Source organism: Trachinotus anak, unplaced genomic scaffold (assembly GCF_046630095.1).
Source record: "Trachinotus anak isolate AG129_WGS33_773 ecotype Australia unplaced genomic scaffold, CSIRO_AGI_Tana_v1 ptg000001l, whole genome shotgun sequence".
NCBI classification, from domain to species: Eukaryota; Metazoa; Chordata; class Actinopteri; order Carangiformes; family Carangidae; genus Trachinotus; species Trachinotus anak.
In genome coordinates, this window is record NW_027273852.1 from 1,877,220 (window position 1) to 1,899,766 (window position 22,547).

The 22,547-nt window shown below is 39.3% G+C and overlaps 3 protein-coding genes across 8 annotated transcripts; 1 reads left to right on the forward strand and 2 right to left on the reverse strand.

The window, feature by feature from the left end:
- Positions 1-248: 248 nt before the first annotated feature.
- On the reverse strand, positions 249-11,171 carry parp14rs1 (poly(ADP-ribose) polymerase family member 14-related sequence 1). Of its 2 annotated transcripts, none has more exons than XM_071488064.1 (17): positions 10,997-11,171; positions 10,772-10,872; positions 10,179-10,209; positions 8,381-8,662; positions 7,720-7,944; positions 5,362-7,598; positions 4,938-5,168; positions 4,553-4,774; positions 4,225-4,303; positions 3,728-3,874; positions 3,400-3,462; positions 3,007-3,183; positions 2,421-2,639; positions 1,704-2,318; positions 1,484-1,620; positions 1,154-1,328; positions 249-1,069 (listed from the first exon to the last, which is right to left on the reverse strand). In XM_071488064.1, the coding sequence occupies exons 1-17, from the start codon at positions 11,169-11,171 to the stop codon at positions 786-788; spliced, it is 5,400 nt and encodes a 1,799-aa protein (XP_071344165.1). In that variant the 3' UTR covers positions 249-785. The 2 variants fall into 2 exon arrangements, with proteins under 2 accessions (XP_071344165.1, XP_071344113.1); XM_071488012.1 differs by having other exon boundaries at positions 8,381-8,665.
- Positions 10,790-17,162, forward strand: parp9 (poly(ADP-ribose) polymerase family member 9). Of its 3 annotated transcripts, none has more exons than XM_071488300.1 (8): positions 10,790-10,939; positions 12,374-13,245; positions 13,409-13,624; positions 13,994-14,209; positions 14,590-14,650; positions 15,528-15,994; positions 16,074-16,233; positions 16,369-17,162. In XM_071488300.1, the coding sequence occupies exons 2-8, from the start codon at positions 12,379-12,381 to the stop codon at positions 16,641-16,643; spliced, it is 2,262 nt and encodes a 753-aa protein (XP_071344401.1). In that variant the 5' UTR covers positions 10,790-10,939; positions 12,374-12,378; the 3' UTR covers positions 16,644-17,162. The 3 variants fall into 3 exon arrangements, with proteins under 3 accessions (XP_071344401.1, XP_071344322.1, XP_071344249.1); XM_071488221.1 differs by lacking the exon at positions 10,790-10,939 and adding an exon at positions 11,195-11,474; XM_071488148.1 differs by lacking the exon at positions 10,790-10,939 and adding an exon at positions 11,197-11,406.
- Positions 17,163-17,305: 143 nt separating this feature from the next.
- faima (Fas apoptotic inhibitory molecule a) lies at positions 17,306-22,118 on the reverse strand. 3 transcript variants are annotated; one of them, XM_071488565.1, is made up of 5 exons: positions 21,972-22,118; positions 21,085-21,218; positions 20,775-21,003; positions 19,275-19,324; positions 17,306-18,954 (listed from the first exon to the last, which is right to left on the reverse strand). In XM_071488565.1, the coding sequence occupies exons 2-5, from the start codon at positions 21,196-21,198 to the stop codon at positions 18,805-18,807; spliced, it is 543 nt and encodes a 180-aa protein (XP_071344666.1). In that variant the 5' UTR covers positions 21,199-21,218; positions 21,972-22,118; the 3' UTR covers positions 17,306-18,804. The 3 variants fall into 3 exon arrangements, with proteins under 3 accessions (XP_071344666.1, XP_071344829.1, XP_071344752.1); XM_071488728.1 differs by having other exon boundaries at positions 21,085-21,215; positions 21,972-22,114; XM_071488651.1 differs by lacking the exon at positions 21,972-22,118 and having other exon boundaries at positions 21,085-21,445.
- Positions 22,119-22,547: the final 429 nt, after the last annotated feature.

A 22,547-nucleotide genomic window follows, 5' to 3' on the forward strand; every position in this document is an offset into this window, starting at 1 on the left:
AGGGCCTGAAGATGTTCATGATCTACAGAGGTGACTCACTTCTGAGCTCTGGGGAAACTGTAACAAGTGTAGCATCACATTATAGCAGGAAATGAGTACTCACTGAATATGGATGGAAATATTTGTTAGAGGAAATTGACCACAAAAATTGAACTGACATGTATGTTGCTCTAATAGACAAAAAATGGACACAAAGAGAGCTTGATTAATTCACTTTAAATCGAATATAAAGAAAACAGTCAACATAGTGGGCTTTTATTAACTTTTATTTCTGAAGGCTTGTTTATTGGAACAGCAGTTAACTTTCAATTTTCCCATTCTAAACCAAAAGTGATTGCTAACCAGATTTGCACAAGGATACACAGTCAAACGTTTACTGTCACATGATTTCCCAGAGGAGAGCTGGTAATTTCCATCAGCCTCTGAACTCTGTGCACAATGTCCAGTGCAGTAAACATACAGGCAGAAAGATTTGTGTTAGCAAAGCAACCCACCCCTCCTTCTTTTCATGGTTGAATTTCTTCTTTATGACCATACCATGGTATGTTCACAGAGATCATTTCAAGGCACTATATGGATCTTATTACTAATACCTGACCAACGTGATCATTACTGACTACTCGTAAACCAAATAACTGTAATAATGTTACAGTCATTGTTCACTTAAACCAAATCTGTTCAGTAAATGGGAAAACACCTACATTAATCAGCTGATAATAAGCAAATAGTTATTTAAGTTCGGAAGGCAGTGTAAAAGTTAAGGCATTTGTTTTGATCTTAGTGCATCACTTGAATGTGATCAAATATTCAGGGCAAGCCTGGCTGTCGTGGAAAATAACATACATGCTGGGTTTGGTCACATTGTCCACGACGCTGTCGTACTTATGGATGGAGACGGGGCCCTTGGCAGGTGGTACGATCATGTTTTGCTGTCCACGAGTGTAATCCCCTGTTAACACCCGGCAGAGATACATGAACTTCTCACCGTTTTGATTCGGCCTGGAGTAGGTGTTACTGGCAGAGTAATTAGCATCAACAGCAAAGTATGTTCCATTGCCATAACAAGCAGCTGAAAATGAAACAACAGCAGAAAGTTATTTAGTTACTCTTTGTCATACTAGCTGCAATTCCCTGTTTTTTAAGGTGTTCTCACCATTCTTTCCTGCATAACTCCTGTTGAAGCCGTAATGGTTGATGTGATTCACAGTGGTGTGGCAGGTGCCATGGAAGAGACGTCTCTCGTTGTTTTGATGACCGTTTCTCTGATCCATCTCACGCCTCTTGATCTGGAGGCTCTTCCACAGTACAGGGTTCTGGATCCTCTCGATCTAAGACAAGGGAAATAAAGGAATTAAGTGGCTGAGTGGTTGCATGGAGGAGAAGCAAGTAAATGACTTCATAAATACTTTCTACTGTAATCAGTGGCAGTAACGGCACAAAAAATATTATGCACTAAATACTGAGCATGTTAATCGTGGACTACCTTTATAATGGTCCGTCTGCATGTGGCCAGGAACAGATTCTGGACTTCGGTGTACTCTGCTGTTCCAGCCTTGATGGTAACAGCATGACACAAAGTGTTGGCTGGCATAGTTTCCCAGTGCTCAGGTACATCTTCATCTAGTGGCAAAATAAACAATTTAGTTTTTATAATACAAGCAGAGCTTCAACAAATGGCAAGTCTCCATCCACTAGTGGAATACCTTTCAGCTTGTCAATTCTCTTTATCTGCAGAGTGCGTCCCTGGCTATCAGTGGCCGGTCCATTTGGTATGGTGACGGTGTAGTCTTGACCCTGGACTGTAACTTTTACATTGGGTTGCTCATTTTCAAATGCTTGCTCAAGATGGAAGTTGGTCATTGAATCAAAACTCTGAAACTGATGTCCTTGCATTTGGTACTGCCAGTCTGCCATTGTGCCTGTCAGCTCCACTTTCTTCTTCAGCTCCTCCTCCTCTCTCGCCTTTTTCAGCATGCCGTTGATCTCCTTGCTGGCTTTGAGTACATCCTTGCTGAGTCCCTCAATGCTGATTGTGGCTTTGTTCTTCTTGCTTTCAGTCCTTATGCTCACACCCATGGTCTTCTGGATGTCAGCAATGCGCTGATAGTCTGCATCAGAGAGGCTAAGGATGGCAGAGTCTGAAATCAAGTCCATGTCTTGCTCACTGGTGATCAGGTCGTTGATCCACTTCTTGGCTGAGTCTACGTCAGCCTGAGAGTCACCGCAGATATGGAAGCAAGCTGGGTCTATTTTCAGAGCCTCGATGACGAAATCTCCCTCTTTCTGTGGCTTGCTGGCTGTGTCACTAATAAAGAATGCTGAAAGAACACATTTCAAGCTCTGCCTTAGAATTTAACTTTCAAAACTGATTACGAATTGAGGAATATGAAAACCAAAATTATTCTCTTCTCTGTACTTACATTTGATTTTGGTGCCAAAGTTTCCCCAGAACCCGCGTTTATCCTTAGGGTCAGTGCTTTCTCTTTGATGCATACTGTTGTAGAACTCTTTCAGCATTGGTTGCTGGAAAATAACTATCCGAACTGTCTTCAGGGGGGCAGTAGTATACTGGCTGAACACATCAATTACTGCGTCCAACATAGCATCTGCCACCTGCCTTGCCTGTACATTGCCTTGACCTAAAATGGTAGAGCATAAATTACAGACTCTTGTGATAATCCATATCTGCAGGAGGGCAGAAAAGCACCATCAGAATAAAGGTACACTGTAAAAAACTTGTAAAAACACACACTAAACAAGAAGTCTTTACTGTGACCATTCTTTCTGAAACAATAAAATTTATGCATGAACATTTCTTTCAAATTTTTCTGTAGCATGAAATAAGAAAGAAAATATTTTTGAATACAAACCTAATTAAATCCCAACTGACTGCAAACCCAAATTATCTTCTAAAATTTCAAACATAGAATTTCTGAGTTTTATTTATATAAACCAACCCCTTCACTGAGATGGACTTGAGGATAAAAGTGAAGACGTAAATCTTACCTGTGCCAATAGCAGGGAATGAGACAGAAGTGTATGAGTTTCTCACACACATCTGAATAGCATCTTTCACAACCTTATTGATTTTAACTGGGTCCGTCTGTCCAACCAGGTGGAGGATCTTCTTACACCGTAGGTTACCTGGCTGAGTCAATATCATGCCTGTGTTGGCCTGGGCACCTAAAGGTATTGACAGTGGATATGAATGATTTTCAACCATTACAACCATGTTTTTGCCGATTTAGGCCACACCTCTTTTCTAACCAACCATGTGTTATGAAGTGCACTACAGAAATGGGTTAATAATTGATGAAGCAAGAATATGGTTATACTGTGGCTGATGTCAAGGCTGTGTTATAGTGTCATAAAAGCATAAAAGTGTAAATGTTTTCGTACCAAGGTTTTGGCATTCTGTTTCAACAGCCTGACCAGCTGCATCCAGAATAGCCTTGGATACTCCTAGGAGAGGGAAAGATAATAAATATCATATATCATACAAAATCGTAAATCGTAAGTAATTTGATGGCATGACGAATGTGAGGAGTACTTTTTTAATGTATAAATTTGTAAATATCATGTGTCCAATATGTCGCCTTGTTGTTACTTTTAAAGTATTATCCAATATACAGTATATAAATAATTATATTTAAATCAAAATAGGGAGCTAGACTAGATTATAACTACTGTGCATGAATGAAATATCCCAGTTCTCCCTGTCATTTACCTGATTTAAGAGAGAATGTTTCATTGGAGGAGTTGACAATGACATCACTGGTCTCCTTGGTTATGTCTCCTGTGACCACCTGTATAGCCACACTTCCCATTTTGGTCTCATACATTCCTGAGCTGGAGACAACTTTAGAGAAGGGACCTTGTGGCAACAGACACAAGTAAAGGATTAAGAGCAGGGCTACAACCCACTGGGTAAAGCTTTTTTTGTCAAATAACAAAATATTGGTCTGATTGATCAACAAAAGTACAGTATAATTTGCTGAGGCATTTAAGTCTTTTGATAAGTTAACACACAAAGCATTTTTCAGTTACTTTACTTTATAAAGTCTATCATTTACAAGCAGGTTATTAATTTTTTTGTTCATTTAAATGCACTGTTTAAAGCATTTCACCCCATAATGATATATTTGTTTTGGGAACATCTGCTAATCCAACATACAGAATTATATTGTAATTGCACATAACAATGTTGAAAAAAATGTTGCCTACCCGGAGTTTGTGGGGAACTCGTGGACACTGGACCACCTGAGGCACTGGGGAACATCTTCTTAAATTCATCACTAAAAACCTATTGACAGAATCAGAGAGATATCTTCCTTCAAAGCTCTTACAAATATTAGGAATATGTTGTATATATGCAAATGAAACAAACAAACATGATCATAATAATAAAGACATAATCAACACTGCCTCTTTGCAGAGGTGAGATATTACTGGTCGATATTACTGATTTGTCATTAAGTTAATTTCCCTGGTAATTTTTTTTGTTAAGCACTCTGAACACAAAAGTTCTACAAAGTTTCTTTTGTTTCTTTACCTGGATAGTCTTTGCATCTCCTGAGTAAAGGATGATCACAACCTTCTTCAGGTGCTTAGGTTGTTTCTTACTGCTAAACGCTGAAATTTCATTGAAGATCAAAGAGGTCACACGGTCTCTTGGGAATCCCAGGTTTCCAGTGCCAATGGCAGGGAAGGATATGGAAGTCAGACCACTATCCTCTGCCTTCTCCAAGCAGTCCTTGAAAATGGCACTCAAGATCTGTACGGTAAAGCATAAATGCTTTTAATATGTAGGAGCAAGATATTGATTTACTAGCCATTGCAACTAGGACATAATCATGTGATCTCAAACTACGCACACAACAGCTGAAAGCCATATTCCTTATGGTGTGTTTTGTCTTTTCATAGATACAACAATTTACCTTTTCAGATGTGCCTTGTCCTTTGTCCCAATGAGGCGCAACTGCATGAAAGACGTGTTTGCTCTTCAGGTTACAGCCGTCAGTAACAATGATCTCACCAGCGTTTCCACTGGCATTCTTTGCATTTACCAACTGCTGAAGTTTGGGTCCAGCTGCACTCAAGATGGCATTTGAAACTGCCCCTCTGTTCAGTGCAAGGTCTTCAAACACAGTATTCACCGTCACGTCCGTCTAAGAATGTGGTAAGAGAATGTTATCAGTTGCATGTTCTTCTTTTTACAACTTTCTTTACAGAGAGTCAGAGCTATTAATTAATGACAACTAATGCTACATACTCCAGTCATTTGTAGTCCCTCTGCGGGAATGTTTGACTCAAACTAATTTCTTAATCTCAGTTAAAGATAATAAAAAAATCAAAAATTACCGTAGCATCCTGAATTTGACCTTGGGTAAGAATGATCTCCAAGCCCTCTTTAGTCTTCACTTGACCCAAGCAATTGGTGTCAGATCCAGCCTGTTTCAGTAGAGACTTGGTGGGTTTGGTAGGGAGAGTCTGTTGAGAATGACTCACACCATGATTTCCAAACTCAAGTCTGACAGCTCCGTCCATCGCCTGAACAGCTGCGTCATCATTGTTCACCAAATGGATCTTCTTCAGGGTGTTGTCATCGTACTTCTCATCACAGTACTCCTTTACTGCTTTGATGATGGTTATTGCACACAAATCAAGAGCAAAGCCTTGGCTTCTGCTGATGGCAGGCAGGGCCACAGAGAGGCAGCCGTGCTTTTCAGCTAGTTCTAAGCTTCCCTTAACAGCTTTTTTCAGCTGCGCCTGAGCCTTCTGGGATTTAGCTGGATCAAACGCGGGTCCCACTGCATGGATGACTTTTTTGCAACAAAGCTTCCCCCCCGCATCAGTTATGACACAATCTCCAGGCTTGAGCTGTCCCCGCAAGCTTATTATTTTGTCACATTCATCCTGCAACTGACGGCCAGCAGCTTTCAAAAGTGCTTGGGCAAGACCTCCGCTATGTTTCAAATCATGATTAGAAGCATTGACAACTGCATGCACTGGGTAACTGCACATATCTGCCTTGCAAACAGCTATTTCCACTCCTTCAGGTGTCTTAAGCTGATACACAGGTTTTGGTACATGTCCTTGGTCAAAATCACCCTGTCCACCTCTTGTCTCATCAACCAGTTGGACCAAGCAGCCAGTTTCATTTAACAGTGATGAAATATACATAGTTTCTTTATCCTGGAAGAACTTCTTGACTCCAGGCTTGGAGACTTTTAAACTTTCAAAGTACACAGAAGAGACCAACTCTTCGAACAAGGTCTTGCACTTTGCAACATCAACTCTACAACCACTTAGACAGATGGCCTCAGTATTGTAAGATACCACCACCTGCTCCACAAAAGATGTTTTAAGTTTTTTAACATACTCAACTATGGCATTGGGCTTGACCACAAGAATTTCTTCAACTTTAGCATTCTTCTTTAAGAAGTCGTCAAGCTCACTACTAACTTTTATGACACTATCCTTGTGGCCAGTCACCACGACTTGCTGACCTGTGGTGCGGATTTGAAGACTCCGGCATGACTTACTGTTGGCATTTTCTAACTGACTGACCAGAGACAGCCACTCTGGCTTGTGCAGGACATTACTGTCTTCAACATTAATGTACTGAGACATTAGCAGCTTTCCCAGGTGGTCTTCAGCATCCTTCAGATCTCCATCTGAAACAGCAAGGAGCTGTACCCTCTGCCCATTGATCTCAAATGCTGCATTTATTCCATTAGATGTCAGGAGGGCATTTGTAAGCTCCTCTTGATCTTCACCCTTCAACAAATCAATCACAAAGCTATCCATTTCTAATGTCTGCCGTTTTAATGCAAATATCTCATTATATATAACTTTGTTTGCTGCCACGATCTCATCACTTAAGCCAGTTAGTGTCAAATCTGGACTGTCTTTCCTGAAAGACATTTTGAGTTCTGGGTACACACGTAGCAACTTGTCCTGAAGACCATCTTGACACAGGATGTGGAAAATCGATGGTAAGACCTTAATCACTTGGGTTACACTCAATTTCTCCCTCTGCACCCTTTTGACAATCTTGTTGACAACTTCACGAAGAGTTTGCTCAAGTCTGTTGACATCATCCATAGGGCCAACCACTGATAAGACACCACCGGCTTTATCAGGTACAACAGCCACATCCTTATGCTGTAGGATCTGTCTGATGTTCTTCTCAGACTCTTCCCATACCTCTGGGTCTGGCTGAAATTTCAGGGATTTGAATTTTGACACAGCTTGTGCAAAGGCTGACTTCACAGTATCCCCCCACTCTTTGATGATGGCTTTGGCATCCTTTTCCTTAAGTAGTGCAGATGTGGGGCTCAAGCAAACAGGAGACTGGTCAAGGTTTACGGTACAGAAGTGTTTACCTAAGTCACTGTGAATGGTCTCTGCTGCTGATTGACTGAGTCTGAGGTATCTCCAGACAGTATTGTCAATGGGTTCAAGAATAGTAGCAGGGAGTTTTAGTGAAGGCTTGTCTTTGCCATAGAGGGCAGTTCCCAGAGATTTATAGAAGGGATACACTCTGATCTCTTTCTGTTTGATGTGATGCTTCTTCTTCATGATTTTCTGAACAGCTACGGAAAAAAAACATGAACTGTCAAATTATCTATAATTCATATGAAGAAGGTAATCTCTGATTTTATTAAACACATATACTGACACAGTAATATTTAACATGTACTGTAACCGCACTACCTTTATGGTCTTTAAAGGTGATGATGGCAGACTGTTCCACTTCATTAAGCATGACATCTTCCACATCCCCACCTTCCTTTTCAAAGTACATTTGTAGGAGATCTTCATTGAAAGTCTCTAAGTCTTCAACTGCAACTTGCTCTGTGACTTCAAGAGGCCGGACTGATAACCGCTTATTTGTGAACATCCTGTTTTGAGGACATCTTGTCACGAAGTAAGTGTTTTCTGTGAGACAGTAATAAAAAGTTAAGTGTAGTTTGGACTTTTATAAAATAACACCAACAATACACAGCTCTTTGTGTTTAAAAGACATCAGCCTTGCCAAGACATTCATAAGAAGAGTATACAATGTATTTTGGTGAAAAACACAGAATTTAAACATAACTTTGTTCACAAGAAAACTGTTGTGTTATGTTAAGTGTTATGTCTTACTGCACTGATCATGTTAGTAAGTGCCGTAAATTGTCTATCGATGTGTGCAGTGTCAAAAATATGCTACCTCACTCTTTACATTATTTCTAAATGCTAAAAATCACCACAGGTATGCTGAAGATTATACAGATACCTCCTTGATTGTTTGCGAAAGGAAAACGTCTGTATAAGTTGTGCTTTTTGAAACTATTACTACCCACACTCATACAACTGCACACTAAATGAGTACCTTTTCCACTCCGGAAAGTAACCACAGCGGAGGAAATGGCTGGAATGACTTCCAAAGTGAACCCTTGGGAACCGGCTGAAGAGTCAAGATCCCTTAAAATGTTCTCCACCAGCATCTCCAAAAACTCCTGGCTCAACGTCTCTGAAAGATTTCCTAAGACAGCCGAGATGGAGCCCAGCTCTTCATCTGCTGTAGTCTCGTCTCTGCCTTTTGCTTCTGCCTGAACTTCAGCTTCAGGTGTGAGTTCAGGAGCACTTGACTGTTCGTTGTTCGCCTCAACAGCTGCTGTTCATGAGACATAAAGGTTAAGTGACTGAACACACATTTATTAATTTTGTTAGAAAAAAAACCCTAATTAACAACCAAACATGGATAAAAACTCTGCTTGTGGGAAGTTCATTCCAAGTGTTTCTTGCACGTTGGATTTATTTAGGCCATAAAGATTTCTATACAACTGAAAAAAATATTGTTATAAATTCATTGTCTTTTACTTGCAAATTTTAAAGTGGTGCTTAGGTTAGTGTAAGAGTCATTTTACAGCTCCTCCTGCGTCTCTGTTTTGACAGTTTCAAGCACCGTGACAGTAACAAATTTAAGATAAACCTGTAAATTATTTTCTGATACAGCCTGTCCAAGCCTGCAAAGTTATCAGCACTTCTTAAAGCACAACGCTTGAGATTTTGCAAGTCTTTATAGCCTATTGACTAGTAGGAGTCTGTGTGTGTCCTGTTAACACTGACTGGGAGAAAGAAAGGAAGTGACTCGCCAGCCATTTTATATAGACCGATCATCATCGTGACTTAAAACAAGTCAGACACTACAGGGCTGTGGTACTTTATTTTCATGTTATTAAAGTTCATATGAAACTTAACCCAAACAGAGTATAATTAAACAAAAGAAAAGGGAGACTGAGAAAGAGGGGTGAGAGAGACAGAGCATGAAGGAGAGAACTGAAACTGAAATGAACTTTTCTGATATGCAGTGTGTTTGTGTGAAAGGGTCAGGCAGTAATCTGACCACGCCAGTGTGAGCCAGTATAAGAAGTGTGGGAGAATGTTAAGTTTCTCAAAACTGAATCTATCAGTGAAGTGATCAGAAACAATATAAAGCTGAAAAACAGTGAGCCTTTTCTGATGGGTTCACAGCAGCACATTAACAAGCTGTTTGAAAGTCAAACACGGACGGCAAAGGAAAAGTCAGCAGGGATATTGCCAATAGGATGCTGTTAAAACAGTGATGTCTTAAAGTAAAGAAGATATTTTCCAAATGAATCAAATCGCAAATCACCACAATGAACTCTCAGTGCTTGACTGTCTGTCTTACATCAAAAACAAGTTTAAGTGTGATATCTGTACTAAATAGTGTACTAATACATGATAAAAATAAAACAGAAAAATATACAAAAGTTTGGCTTGGGCGAGAGCGAGACTGACTTAAAAAGGCAGATAATATTTGACTACAGAAAATGGACACAGTGACAGACCAAGATATACAGGCTATGACTTGAGGAATGGCCTCATGTTTTCACCTCATTCTGGTGTAAAAACTTTTAAATGATTGCACAAAAATATTTGGATAGTGCTACCTATCCAGATATATTTAACAACACTAGGAGATTAGTAATTTAACTTCATGGTATATCTGTATTATTAGCTACCACAAATTCCCTTCATCTTCTCATGTTGCATAGTGCAACCTGAGCATGTGTGTGTGTGTGTGTGTTAGTATTTACACAGCAAGTATAAGTAAATCTTGACATTTTATCACTAACAAACAAAAAAAAAACCATTGTACTTACACTTCTTGTTGAGTTTGTCAGATGGAGCATCCTGAACAGAATAAAAAGTGTTTTAGCCATGGTTACTGATTACTGTGGCATCTTGTGTAACAAGTTTCACTTGGCACAATCTCCTAAATGTCAGTTGGTTTGAAAAGGAATCAGTATCTGAGTCAATAACAACCTGACACAGAAATGTGTTCTGTACCTCTGGTTTAGACCCAAACAGCAGGAAGTGATAAGAAGAGAAATCCCAGTATACAGCACCACCTTGGGTTTATGATGAGTCACATGACTGACAGGGAGATAAAAGCTGTACAGGGGGAGCTCTCTAGCCTTTCTATTCTTATACAGCTTGATTACTCTCGCAAGAACTAAAACCTGGAATAGGAGGAGGGGACGGAGGGTCCACTGCAAATGAGGAATAGTTATGCTCCTTCATTTGTGGTTAAGACATAAAGTGAATGTTTTAGAAATGACTGAGTTTTTGTCTTGCTCTCTGAGCCCCTCATACAGGCCATATACAGGCCCGACATCAGGTGGGGTCTTTATAAATAGTCTGTTTAAGCACACAGGGACAGAACACACACCACACTTGCTGACAGCCTCCTTACCTGAGCTGTTTCCTCATCCGGAAGGACGCGCACTGTCATCTTCAAAACGCCTTTACTCAGCTCGATCTGATGCGCCTCTTTCCCCAAAACATTCTGCTGGTCTGTGAGACAGTAAAAACAACAACATTAAAGCAATCTCAGAAAAGAAGTAACCTGATATTAATGGAGGTAATATTACTTTTTCTTGTGTAATGACAAAGTGCAGGGCGGGTTTATGGGACTTACCCTTCTTCTTGCGGAAGCGCAGCACCGCTGTTCTGCTGCCATTTTCATAGTCAACTTCACAGTCGCCGCCGTTTGATTTCTTACTCTGAAAGTATTTGACTAACTTAATTCTTAACCTCGGTGTGTTGTTGTCTTCGAGCTCGACGAGCAGAGGATAGGAGTACGCGTCGGCCATGACTGCCCGCCCGTCCGCCTCTGCCTCACTTTCACTTTTGTTTCTCGGGAAATGAAACGGTGGCGACTTTGTTTCCGACGCTGCTGTCGAGGGAACAGCCTCAAAGCGCCGACGCAAAATGGGCTGTAACTAAAAGACAGGACACAGATATAATTATTGGCCATTTGGAAAAAAAAAAAAAAACCATAAAGTTAAACCTGTGCAAAACTTGGCAAACATCCCGGGAGATAGTCTGGTAAGTCCGCGCCCTCTCTCTCTCTTTCGCTTTCTCCTTTTCTCTCGGGACTTTCCAGACGCAAACAGGTGAGTATCTGAGCATTACAGCCAATATTCCTTCTTTAAAGTTAATAATATGCTTTGTCGGAATGGAGATCATCGTGGAAATATGCTAAACCTTGACGTTACAATGAAACGACGCATCCCTTTGTTTCGTCGGATCGTGAACTCGGTGCGTCAGGTTGAAACTTAGAAACAGTGAAGCAGACGGACACAATTTCCACTGGATATTTGTCAGAAATGAGATGTTAAATTATAGCCTGCATAAAAATGTCGAAATATGAATGCACCAATGCAAACTTATAGCTTATAAAACATATTGAAAACAGTTTTGTTTTCTCTCTGAACAATTTCCAAACAATACATTTCTACCAAAAGGTGCAACAGCCTTCTTGCACATTAGTGGTCTGTGTTTCCCTCTGCTGGAGTGAAAGGAAACAGCATTTAAATAGAGAATGAACATTTACTGTAGCGTCACCTGTAGGTTAAGTTTCTTTTCAGTGCAATAATGCAATAAAAGGATATCTCAGACCTGATGACACTACCAGCAGTTTGAAATTAAAACAGTGTATTAAATGTTTTTGAACAGGGTGAAATATCATTAAAAGACAAAAGATAAAGTGACTGTTTGTGTGAACTTGTATTTGACAAAAATGCCATAATAATAATAATAATCCCATTTCCAATTAGTGCTTCACATGCAGTTACTGTTGAATTGTTGGCTATCATATTCAGATCCAAGTGTTTTTAGAGCATGTAAAGGTGAAGTCAGTCAGTCGTTTGTTTTTCTTGTCTTGATCCACTTTGAAACTCAACAGGTGTATTCATGATGTTTAAGGTGTGATAACACTGAGTGTCAGATATATTAACCAGACACGAGTGTTGTATAATTCACTGACACCAATTTTTTCCTTGGCTCTGTTTAGGAGCCATGGCCGAATTACATTTTCCTCTTCATGGGCCTTCAGTTAACGTTGTGAGGAGATGTGGACCTGCTCTGAGTGAGATCCTTCAAAGCAAATTTGAATGTGTAGCCATCATCGAGGGTGTGGATTTTGAAGAAGATCTGCCTGCACAGCAGAAAAGGCCAACCATTGTCCAAGAGAAAAGGTTTGAAGCTAAGCTGCCGTCAGGTCTGAAGATTTCTGTGTGGAGGGCTGATCTCACTGCTTTCCGGGCGGAAGCTGTTGTAAATGCTGCGAATGTCAATCTTCAGCATTGTGGCGGCCTTGCTGCAGCTCTGTCCCATGCAGGTGGCTCTCAAATCAAAAGAGAGAGTGAAGATTACATCAAACGGCATGGACCCCTGCAAACAGGAGAAGCTATTGTCACTAATGCTGGGTTACTACCGTACAACAAGATAATTCATGCTGTGGGTCCAGAACTACAAACGCAACCCTCTGGCCCTGAAGTTTCACAGGCTAAACCACTGTTGAGGAAAGCCATCAGGAGCATTCTTGACAGAGTTAAGGAAAACCATCTGAAGACTGTTGCCATTCCTGCTATAAGCTCGGGACTGTTCCACTTCCCTCTGCCACTATGTGCAGATGTCATAGTGTCAACTGTGAAAGAATACTATGACGGCCCTTCCTTTGGTAGACATCGTCCTGAAGAGATCTTCCTTGTGAACAACGATGAGCCTTCGGTTCGGGAAATGGAGAGGGCCTGCCATCAGACACTAGCCTCCCGCAAGCCCATGATGTACAGCCAGGCAGCAGCTGGCAAAACCTCAGGACCTACTGTTCAGATGGGAGAGGTCCGTGTGACACTGAAGTGGGGTCATATTGAGGAACAGCAGGTAAGAATCTGCAATGTTTCCTCATCATTAAGTGGAATATGTACTATGTGTACTATGCATTCATGTGTTTTAGTGCTAATTGCTACTTGTATTTTTGTGTATTGATGTCCAACAGGGTATTTTTCTATATTTATTGATTTTCAGGACTTTTTTATCTTCTCAGACAGATGTCATCGTAAACACTGCATCATTAGACCGAGACTTGAAAAATGGTCAAATCTCCAGCGCTTTGTTGAAGAAAGCTGGTTATGGAATACAAAAGGAGATTCGTGAAGCCAAACCTAAAGGAAAGATCATCGTCACTAAAGGCTACTCCCTGCCATGTAAAGAAGTGTTCCACACTTTTTGCACTGAAAAAGGACACATGGAAGCGCAAAAGGTACATTATGAATTTAAGCCTGATTAGGGCATGTGAGAAATATTGAATGGTAACGTATCATATTCATTATTTGATATATCTAAATGTGTAAATGATGTAATTTATATTAAATTTGTCACATCTAAAAAAATATATTGTATCCCAGTTTGCAAGACTAAGTTAGTTTGATTTTTTCTTAATTATATCAAGAGAGCACATATTTTAAGTGGCATTAAACACAGCTCATTGCACAGAATATAGTGACAAAGAAAGACTATAATACATGTTGACAAAGAAAATTGTAATGTACCATATATAAACTGTTATGGTTGGACTATAATAAGAGCTTGTATTTGTCTATGTCTCTGTCTGCTCATTCATTCATTACAGATCCTTTTCGAATCAGTATTGGAATGCTTATGGACGGCAGCTACAAATAAACACAAATCAATTGCCTTTCCCGCCATCGGCACTGGGCTCCTCAAGTTCACTAAAAAAGAAGCTGCCCAGATCATGTCACATGCCGTGGCTGACTTCGCACAGAAGTACCCAACTATGATGGAAGTTCATTTTGTCATATTTCCCCATGACAATGACACATTTCAGGTTGTATTGCACAAATACTGTCATGAAATTAGACTAATATTACCACACAAGCCACGGGTGGCTAAAATAAAGATACCTTTACAGTAATCATAATAGAAAGACAACTTAAATAGTTAGATATAAAAACCAATACGCTAAAGAACAAAAACAGGGGCAGAAGAATAATGTTGACACTCAGTGAAAAGAACATGTACTAACGAGTGACTTTAAAGGTGACACTTTCTATTAAGTTTCTTTGATCTCGCTCACGTTACAGTTATTAAATTTGAAATCAGTAGTATTGTAATTGAATGTCATTACAACATACATGCACCTGCTGAAGAAGAAAGTTTGTATCTTCGTGGAAAAGAAGAATTATATTAATGACCTTTTCTTTGCAGGCTTTTGAGGAAGAAATGAGAATTCTCAAGCAAAAAGCATCTCATCCCAGCTTCACAGAGGGTAACAACACAAAATTTCCATTTATATTAAATGCACACAAAGGTTCAACTCCACTATCAACTTCCCATCAAAGTACTTGCATTAAAGGGCTAATGCAAGCATTTTGATGGGGAGTTCATGGTGATGGAATGCTTAGTGCTATTGGAGGCATTGTACTGATAATATAATGGCGAGACGGGAAATTCGTTACCCTGATTATTTTATAACCACTGACCTTTGACCTCCTGAGCAGCAGCAGTCCTGAAGAAACATTGCTGTCATCAGCTGCTGATCAGCAAAGTGTTCGATTTAGGAAGCAACTACATGTACATTATCCTTGTACTCTGATTTTAAAATCCCAGATCTGGGATTGTCCTTAAATACACCAACAATGAGTATGTCCAAATCTCCCATGTTTCCAATTGCATGACTTCCATTAATGAAAAAAGAGTAACATTGACAAAGAAAGGCAGACAAATGTTCACTGGAATGGCTTACCAATCTAAAGCATATCTCAATCTTAAAAGTTGGCTACAAAGAAGAATGGAAACCAGTTTTAGAAACTTGTAAGTTGTCTTTATATAGTGGGCTAAAACATTAAATACTAGAGTATCCCCATAAAGTTATTAAGACATTTCTATAGTATGGCTAATGTACTGTAGGGGTTCTGCAGAAGTTCTTTCCAAGTAACATGAAAGTATAAAAACATTAGAATACAAGGAATATTGCAGGAGTTGCCATAGAAACCAATGAAGCTAATGCAGGGCAGCTAATGTAAAATTATTTGCATAGTTGAACTGCATGTTTGACTAATCCTGTTTCTGAAATTATTCATAATAATAGTAAAGGTAATCCTAAGTTGTGGCAGTGATTGTTGTCTTTATGTCTTCTCCGTCAGCTTTGGGGCACAAGGAAGAGTTACGTGAACGCAAACCTCCCACTCCACAGATCAGCCTGAGAGGTCCCTCTGATGAAGCATCCCGAGAGGCTGAACGGTGGCTCAGTGGCCTTCTCAAATCCTCTGGCACTGTCACTATCCGTAACAACTTCATCCTGCACTTCGGCAAGAAAGAATTTGCCCAGCTGTCCCGTCTGACCAAAGACGTTTGTATTGATGAGTCTTTCAAGAATGGCCATGCAGAAATAACTGTAAGCGGGGATTATGAAGATGTTGTGGTAGCTGGGTTGCAGGTGGAGGCGTTGCTCTGCAACACACAGGGGGAATTTGTCAAAGAGGAAGAGGATGCCATGTTCATGATGTCAATGGAAAATGTGTCCTTTGAAAGAAAGACAGTTGATTCCCAAAGCTCTAAATTCTCAAACAGATTTTCTGAACTCCAAAAGAAGGGGCTGTGGATGTCAAAGGTACAGTATGTGTAACTTTTTGCTGCAAGTGTCCTATTTTTCACCACTGCTTGACTAATGATGATTTTATTCTGTGTAGTTGGAAACAGTTCAGAATCCTACACTGGAGACACTGTTTAATCTCAAGAAAAAACAGCTGCAGGATCCCAACTCTCGAAGAATGTTTCAGCGCATACCTGCACAGTTCTGTGGTATGGTTGGCCGTATTGGATTCCAGAGAGAGTATGCTCCACCTACAGGTATGGTTCATTTGATAATGTAACCTAATTCTTTGTATGATCATTTGTAGGGTCTTCTGATTGGAGAAGAACGGATAGAAAAAAGACTGAAGCACAATTCAATTATTTTTCTTCTGCATGTTCCTCTGTGTATAGACCCAGCATATGGAGAGGGCATCTACTTCAGCACATTGCAGAAGGCCATGGAAGTGTGGAAGGAACAAAACGAGGAGTATCTGTACCTTGTGGAGGCTGAGGTGCTGACAGGAAACTCCACCTCTGGTAAACCAGGTCTCATTCTGCCACCTGCCGTGGGGACAGACCCCAAAATTATGTATGACAGTGTGAGTGGAGGACCTGATATCTCCGTCATATTTAGTAGTTATCAAGCTCTGCCCAGATACATTATCACCTGTAGGGTGATACAGTAAGGCCAGTATCGCATTAATACAGAGGAATCACAGATGTCAGCTTTGTTTTTCTTGATGTTGAACATTGCGTAACTGCAGCTTAAAAAGGTTTTGAGTGTTTGGTTCAAGTTTGTTATATTTTCAGTGATTATCACATTCTAAATAGCAGCAGTTGTATTACTTGAAGTAACACAATCATTTGTATATCAAACAAAGTTTCAGATTTAAAAATGCACTGTCTTCTTGCAAAAATATACTTCTTACATTTATTTGTTTCGTGACATAATACCATTTATCAAACATCATTAAAGCAGCACATGCTACTAATGATTATATACATAAAACTGATTATGGGGGGACTATAATATAAACCTTCATGTGACAGGTGAAAAGCTTTGGCTGATGGTGAAGGACATACATTACAGTCCTACTACAAGTACAGAATCATAACCTGATTGTAAAATGATTATGACAATGAATGTCCAATTCATGATGAAAGGCAGATACAGTGTGCAGATGTTGATTAAACAATGTAAACAATTTTGATTCACTGTCTATTTTTTTTTTTTTTTTTTTTTTTGAGGTATCTAGATGGTTTGTTTTCACACCTTATTGTAAGTCAGGACACCACTTAAGAGAATATTAAATTTATATTTAAATTTAAGGATCATCAACAAAACCTGATCAGCCACACAGTTTTATTGAAATTAAATAGAATTTACATTGTACGAACATGTAGTGTAACAGTAAACAAAATCAAGTAAATGTATAAACATAATGCTTTTATACAGGACATATAAAAGACATAAAACGAAATCTCATATTAATGATAAGGTGACACAACTGTTCTTACCTTAAGGTCCATTTGGTAGCTTTTACTGTAGCTTTGAGCTGCATCTCACAGTCATCAGCAGAAAATTACTCAGTTGTCATGGAGACCCTGACAACTGAGTGGACCTTTGCTTTTAATATCATCATCATCATCATTATTATTATTATTATTATTATTATTATTATTATTATTATTATTATTATTATTATTATTATTACTCTTGGTCAAAACAACAAAACTAAGGAAAGTGTTTTAACCTGTGCTCAATAAATAGTGAATGCCTCTCTTTGCAATATGTAAACAAACATTACAGATACACTACAGAACTTTGCCATCCTTAATTTGTAACCATGACTTTATTAAAAAAAAACCCACTGAGCTTAAATTCTGTCCAACTACAACATCTGGCCTTCACATAATAAAGAGACGATTGACAGCACAACAGAATTCCACACATCTCTAAGGACAAGAGGGAGTCTCCAAAGTATCAGCAAGTGATGGCATCTGATTGATTGTCTGTGAAACTGTTGCAATCATTAAAATGCAGACAATGAACCCAAGTATGTTATGACAAATCTACAGCAGTCAGCTATTAGCAAAGCTAATAACACATTATTGTAAATTCACTTAGCTGAACTAATCAAAGAAAGTCCATTTAACACATCAGCAAAGATCACTCCAGAGCAGTGCACATTGGAATGATGCTACATTCAATGAATAATGTTGTTTTTAATCTTCCTACTGCACAATGTTGAAAAATACAAGAAAATGAGCATTAAGCACAGGGAGAACAGGCTGAGCCTGGGGTTTACTGGTTCAGGTTATTTGTCAAGTGGGTGGCTGCGTTCTCCAACATCAGGTACAGTACATGTGTAACAGAACATCTGCTGTTCATGTTAATGACTGGAGGGCAAACTGAGCCAGGTTGAATGAGATAAATATGGCACATCAGGCCTCCACTATAGAAAATCTTACAGAAATTAACAGTATTTATATCAATATAAAGTACCAATTTACAACTCAAGAAAGTTTTTCATTGTGAGGTGACATTTTGAGACAGTAAATCCCTTTTTGTGATTAAAAAAATGTGGCTGTAACTTCTCTTCTAAAACAGTAGGTCATGTCCTGTCACAAAATTGGTCACAGCCTTTACCAATATGGCTAATATACCCTCCACAGAATGGCCTTCAAAACATAACAGAACAATAGTAATGTCAATTGGTCCCTGACTCCAACACCTTTAAATGACATTCCTCAACTCCACACCCTCTCTTATTTTTACAGACACTAAGAGTCACACATACATACCAGACCTCCAGCTTCCATACAAATGTAAACACACGTACACAGTCACTCTGTGCATTCAGCTATCTCTGTGCCGTCCACGAGCAGCGTGTGAATGATCCCGTCTCGTCTCTTCCCGCTGCTCACTGCCTTCACACAGCAGTTGTGGTCTCCAAGTGTGAAATGTGTCTCTGTGCCATCATCCACAAACTCCCCCTGCAGGCGCAAGACAGGCACAAGTGTAGACAAAGAAAGTGAACATTTATTTCCTTGTTGGCAGCTCTGAAGCTGCTCTAAATGCAGACAACTGCAGAACCACAAGGTGTTTGAGGCTTTTTACGCATAAAGGATTTATTGTTTGGTAGAAATATCTGTTGTGGACCAACCATACTGCTTTGGTTTCTAACTTTAGGAGACAGATATTTATAATTGTTGATTTTGATTTACAGAGCAGCTTCTTAAATTCAGTGGTGTACCCATTTACTAAATAACAAATCAATATATAAACATGAAAAAGTAACTGGTATCTTACTTACTGCAGTTTCAATCTTTTGTCCATTACACCAAACATCCATAGTGTCTTTCTCTAGAGAGGATACACACAGATTCAGTGAAACATCCACGGAAATATATCACGTGACTGCCAGTAAACAGGTGCTTAACAAGTTGTAGTATGTGTGCAGCTTGCTTTGATTTGTTGTTTGTTTCTAATATTGTTAGATGTTGTGAGAATATTCGAGTTTGTCTAATCATACTTTGGTTCCCTAGAACAGCAAGCAAAAGAGAAATGCTCTGAGTGGTTTCTGTTCTGCAACTGCAAACCAGATCAAAAATCTTGTTGACCCTAATTTGCACCCATACAGACTTTTTGTGACATTCTAAGAACAACCAAATGTATTGATGTGGATTTCCCTGAAAAGTTATTATTGAATTATTGACACATTTTTATTTGTGTATATCAGTGGCCGCAAAGGTATTGCAAGTGGGCAAATCGTTAGCAAAACAGTATACTTATTAATATATATATATATATATATAATATTTTAAAATGTTTTAAAATGATATAATCTTTAACAACTAAAAAATTGATTGAAAAATTGATCTGCTTTCAGTTCAGTCCTGAATGTTCGATCGTTATCATTAAAATAAAAAGTGTTTTGAGAATGTGAGTTATCTGGCCTCCATAATGTTAAGGAGTGGGATGTGGGCCACAAACATTTTTGAGATTTACAAGTGGGCCACGAGTTGGAAAAGGTTGGGAACCACTGATGTAGATCCCCAAATTAAATTTGATTACATGGAAGATGCTTTTAAAAAAAGCCATTGTATTTAAAGGCACAGTATTTGTAACCCTAATTTATGGAGTAAATCTTATATGTATGAATGTATGTAAAAACTGAAATGTGTAGTTGTATATTTTTGTCTGTGTGGCTGTTTTTATTTTATTTTATATATATATATATATTTTATCTTGGACTTTAATTTTGACGACTTAAGATGTATTTTCTTCAGCTTCTGGAGGTTAGATGTTATTTGTACACAGCTGAAAGGTTAATTTGAATGAGTTGCTGCTCAGATTTATAGATCATTACTGCACACTAATGTACAGTATGTGCTGTACATGCTTCAGGTGGTTTGCCGCCTGATCAACTGTAAGCAGTGTAATTATAAGAAGGATTAACTTGTCCAGATGACAGAGGTGACTGAAGATGGCATGGGGCTTAAAGCAGTTAAAGAGCTTAGCCTCAGCTCTGACATAATATTAGTGGGTAGTTCTGAAGGGGCAGAAATCACACGATGCTTAATAACAATCCAACATCTACCCTGACTGATTATATGAATGACACTCAAATACTCATAACATTTTAAGGTGGATTTACTTTTACAGGCCGATTCTCTTGCAGCAATGCTCAGTAGAGCCAAGTATTGAAATATGGCTGCGCTGGTTAAAAAAAAAAGACATTGTAATAATCAGATGTCACAATAACACAATGATCAGGACAGTAGGTGAATCATATGCAAACAGAGGAACTCACCCAGGACCACCCTGCAGTCAATGCCATCCAAGTTGAGTACCCAGGTGCTGGTGACCTTTGATCTGTTCTCCATGTACTTCTTCAAGCTCTTCCCGTTGATCTCCAGGGTGTACTCATAAGCAAAACCACTGACTGCATCAATGTTGATGGTCGCTTTGGTGTCAGACTTGCCCACATTGAACGCCTCCTTCCCGACGAGTTTGAACATCCAGTCCCGCCTCAGTATCTCCTGTGGCATGGCGTGAAGCCAGTAATTAACAACCGCTAATAAAAACGGAACCTTGTAATGAGAAACTGTGAGTATCCATACCTTTCCATCGACGTAGATGACCCTCTTTCCAGTAGTTGTGCCATGTTCAAACTCTATTCTGTGGACCCCATCACTCAGTGCCACCTCCCACACGCCAGCGAGATCACTGGACATCCTAACTTCCTCAGAACCTGCTGAACACGACAGAAACCACAACTACACCATCAAACGTCGAGGCTAAAGCTAAAGGCTACTGTTTGCTAACGGACGGGGATAACGTTACTCGGCTAATAAGTGATATCGATTAATGCGTCGGTTTAAGCTTATCTCCACGTAAAGACACTGCTGCCTAGCAACAGTGATTCGCGCAAAATGTTAAAACACTGACAATTAGTTAACTCTTGATAGAAACATGGCTAAAGATTACATAAGTTATCGCTGTTTCTTGCCTTCTGACTTCCGGTGTCAGGGATGCACCTTCAAAATCACAAAAGGGAATGTTTTTTTTATTTTTTATTATAAACTATGCACATATATACACATACGTATATATAAAAAAAATTATCTCTGAGGTGTTAATTAATGACAACAATCATTCAACTTAGAAAAACCACATATGTAACTTATGTAAGGAATTTGAACAGCGTTAATGAAATCTCATCTTATGTGTAACAGATAAAATATTAGCATGAAGATCCCATAGATGTATAATTCCAACAAGTAGTTTCAATTTTTAACACCGTTTCAAGACATAGACCAATGCGCTCTTCAGCAACAAAACAGGGGTTTTATTTTGAAAGAAAACAAAACGGAAGCACTACTGCATCAGTCAAGCTATACGCTATGTACCTTTTTAGCTCTAGCCGCTAACGTTACCTCCTCTGCTAAAGGGATAACCTTAAACGCTGGCGCAGGGGATATCATCCATCATTATACATCGGGATTACCTTAACGGTCCGGAAGTAAGCGCTCTAGCTCCGTGGTTAATAAACGAAAAGCAGGCCACTTTAGCGCAGTTTATTCACTAGCTAACCGCAGACGAGCTGCGACTGTGTCGTTACCATGGTAACGAGATATCCGCCTACGTACGGGCTGGGCCACGCCCACTATGACGAGGCTGGCTTTAACACCTGACACCTGATCTGGGGTTAAGGGTCAGGGTTTCATGGGCTGGATATACCTACTAGAACTAGAACTAGGCTTTGTTATTTAGTCTGTGATCATTTGATTAAACACACAGGATGTCCACCATGTGTGCGCTTACTATTAACTGGAATATTCTTGGGGGAAGATCGGAATATAACACTCTTAGGGGCCATTTTCTGAATTGAGTGTTTTTTTTTACTTTATTACATTTTCCTAACAATACTTATATACTTTTACTTGAGTACCTGTCTACCCATTACTTCATGACTTTTACTTCTACCTTCACCACAGGTGTAACGAGCAACATTATTAATAGCACCTTTGAATTCAAGTGTCCCAGTCAGTAAGCCGTGACAGTGTGCACAACTGACACAAAA

Coding starts and splice junctions, on each gene's coding strand:
- parp14rs1 (XM_071488012.1), bottom strand. CDS start 11,171: ATGGCCGACGCGTACTCCTATCCTCTGCTCGTCGAGCTCGAAGACAAC. Junction 3,875..4,224: donor GAGTTCCCCACAAACTCCGG/GTAGGCAACATT, acceptor TGTTGCCACAAG/GTCCCTTCTCTAAAGTTGTC. Junction 3,184..3,399: donor AACAGAATGCCAAAACCTTG/GTACGAAAACAT, acceptor CAATACCTTTAG/GTGCCCAGGCCAACACAGGC.
- parp9 (XM_071488300.1), top strand. CDS start 12,379: ATGGCCGAATTACATTTTCCTCTTCATGGGCCTTCAGTTAACGTTGTG. Junction 13,625..13,993: donor GACACATGGAAGCGCAAAAG/GTACATTATGAA, acceptor CATTCATTACAG/ATCCTTTTCGAATCAGTATT. Junction 16,234..16,368: donor AGAGTATGCTCCACCTACAG/GTATGGTTCATT, acceptor CTCTGTGTATAG/ACCCAGCATATGGAGAGGGC.
- faima (XM_071488565.1), bottom strand. CDS start 21,198: ATGTCCAGTGATCTCGCTGGCGTGTGGGAGGTGGCACTGAGTGATGGG. Junction 21,004..21,084: donor TCATCTACGTCGATGGAAAG/GTATGGATACTC, acceptor GCCATGCCACAG/GAGATACTGAGGCGGGACTG. Junction 19,325..20,774: donor TGACTGCAGGGTGGTCCTGG/GTGAGTTCCTCT, acceptor TATCCTCTCTAG/AGAAAGACACTATGGATGTT.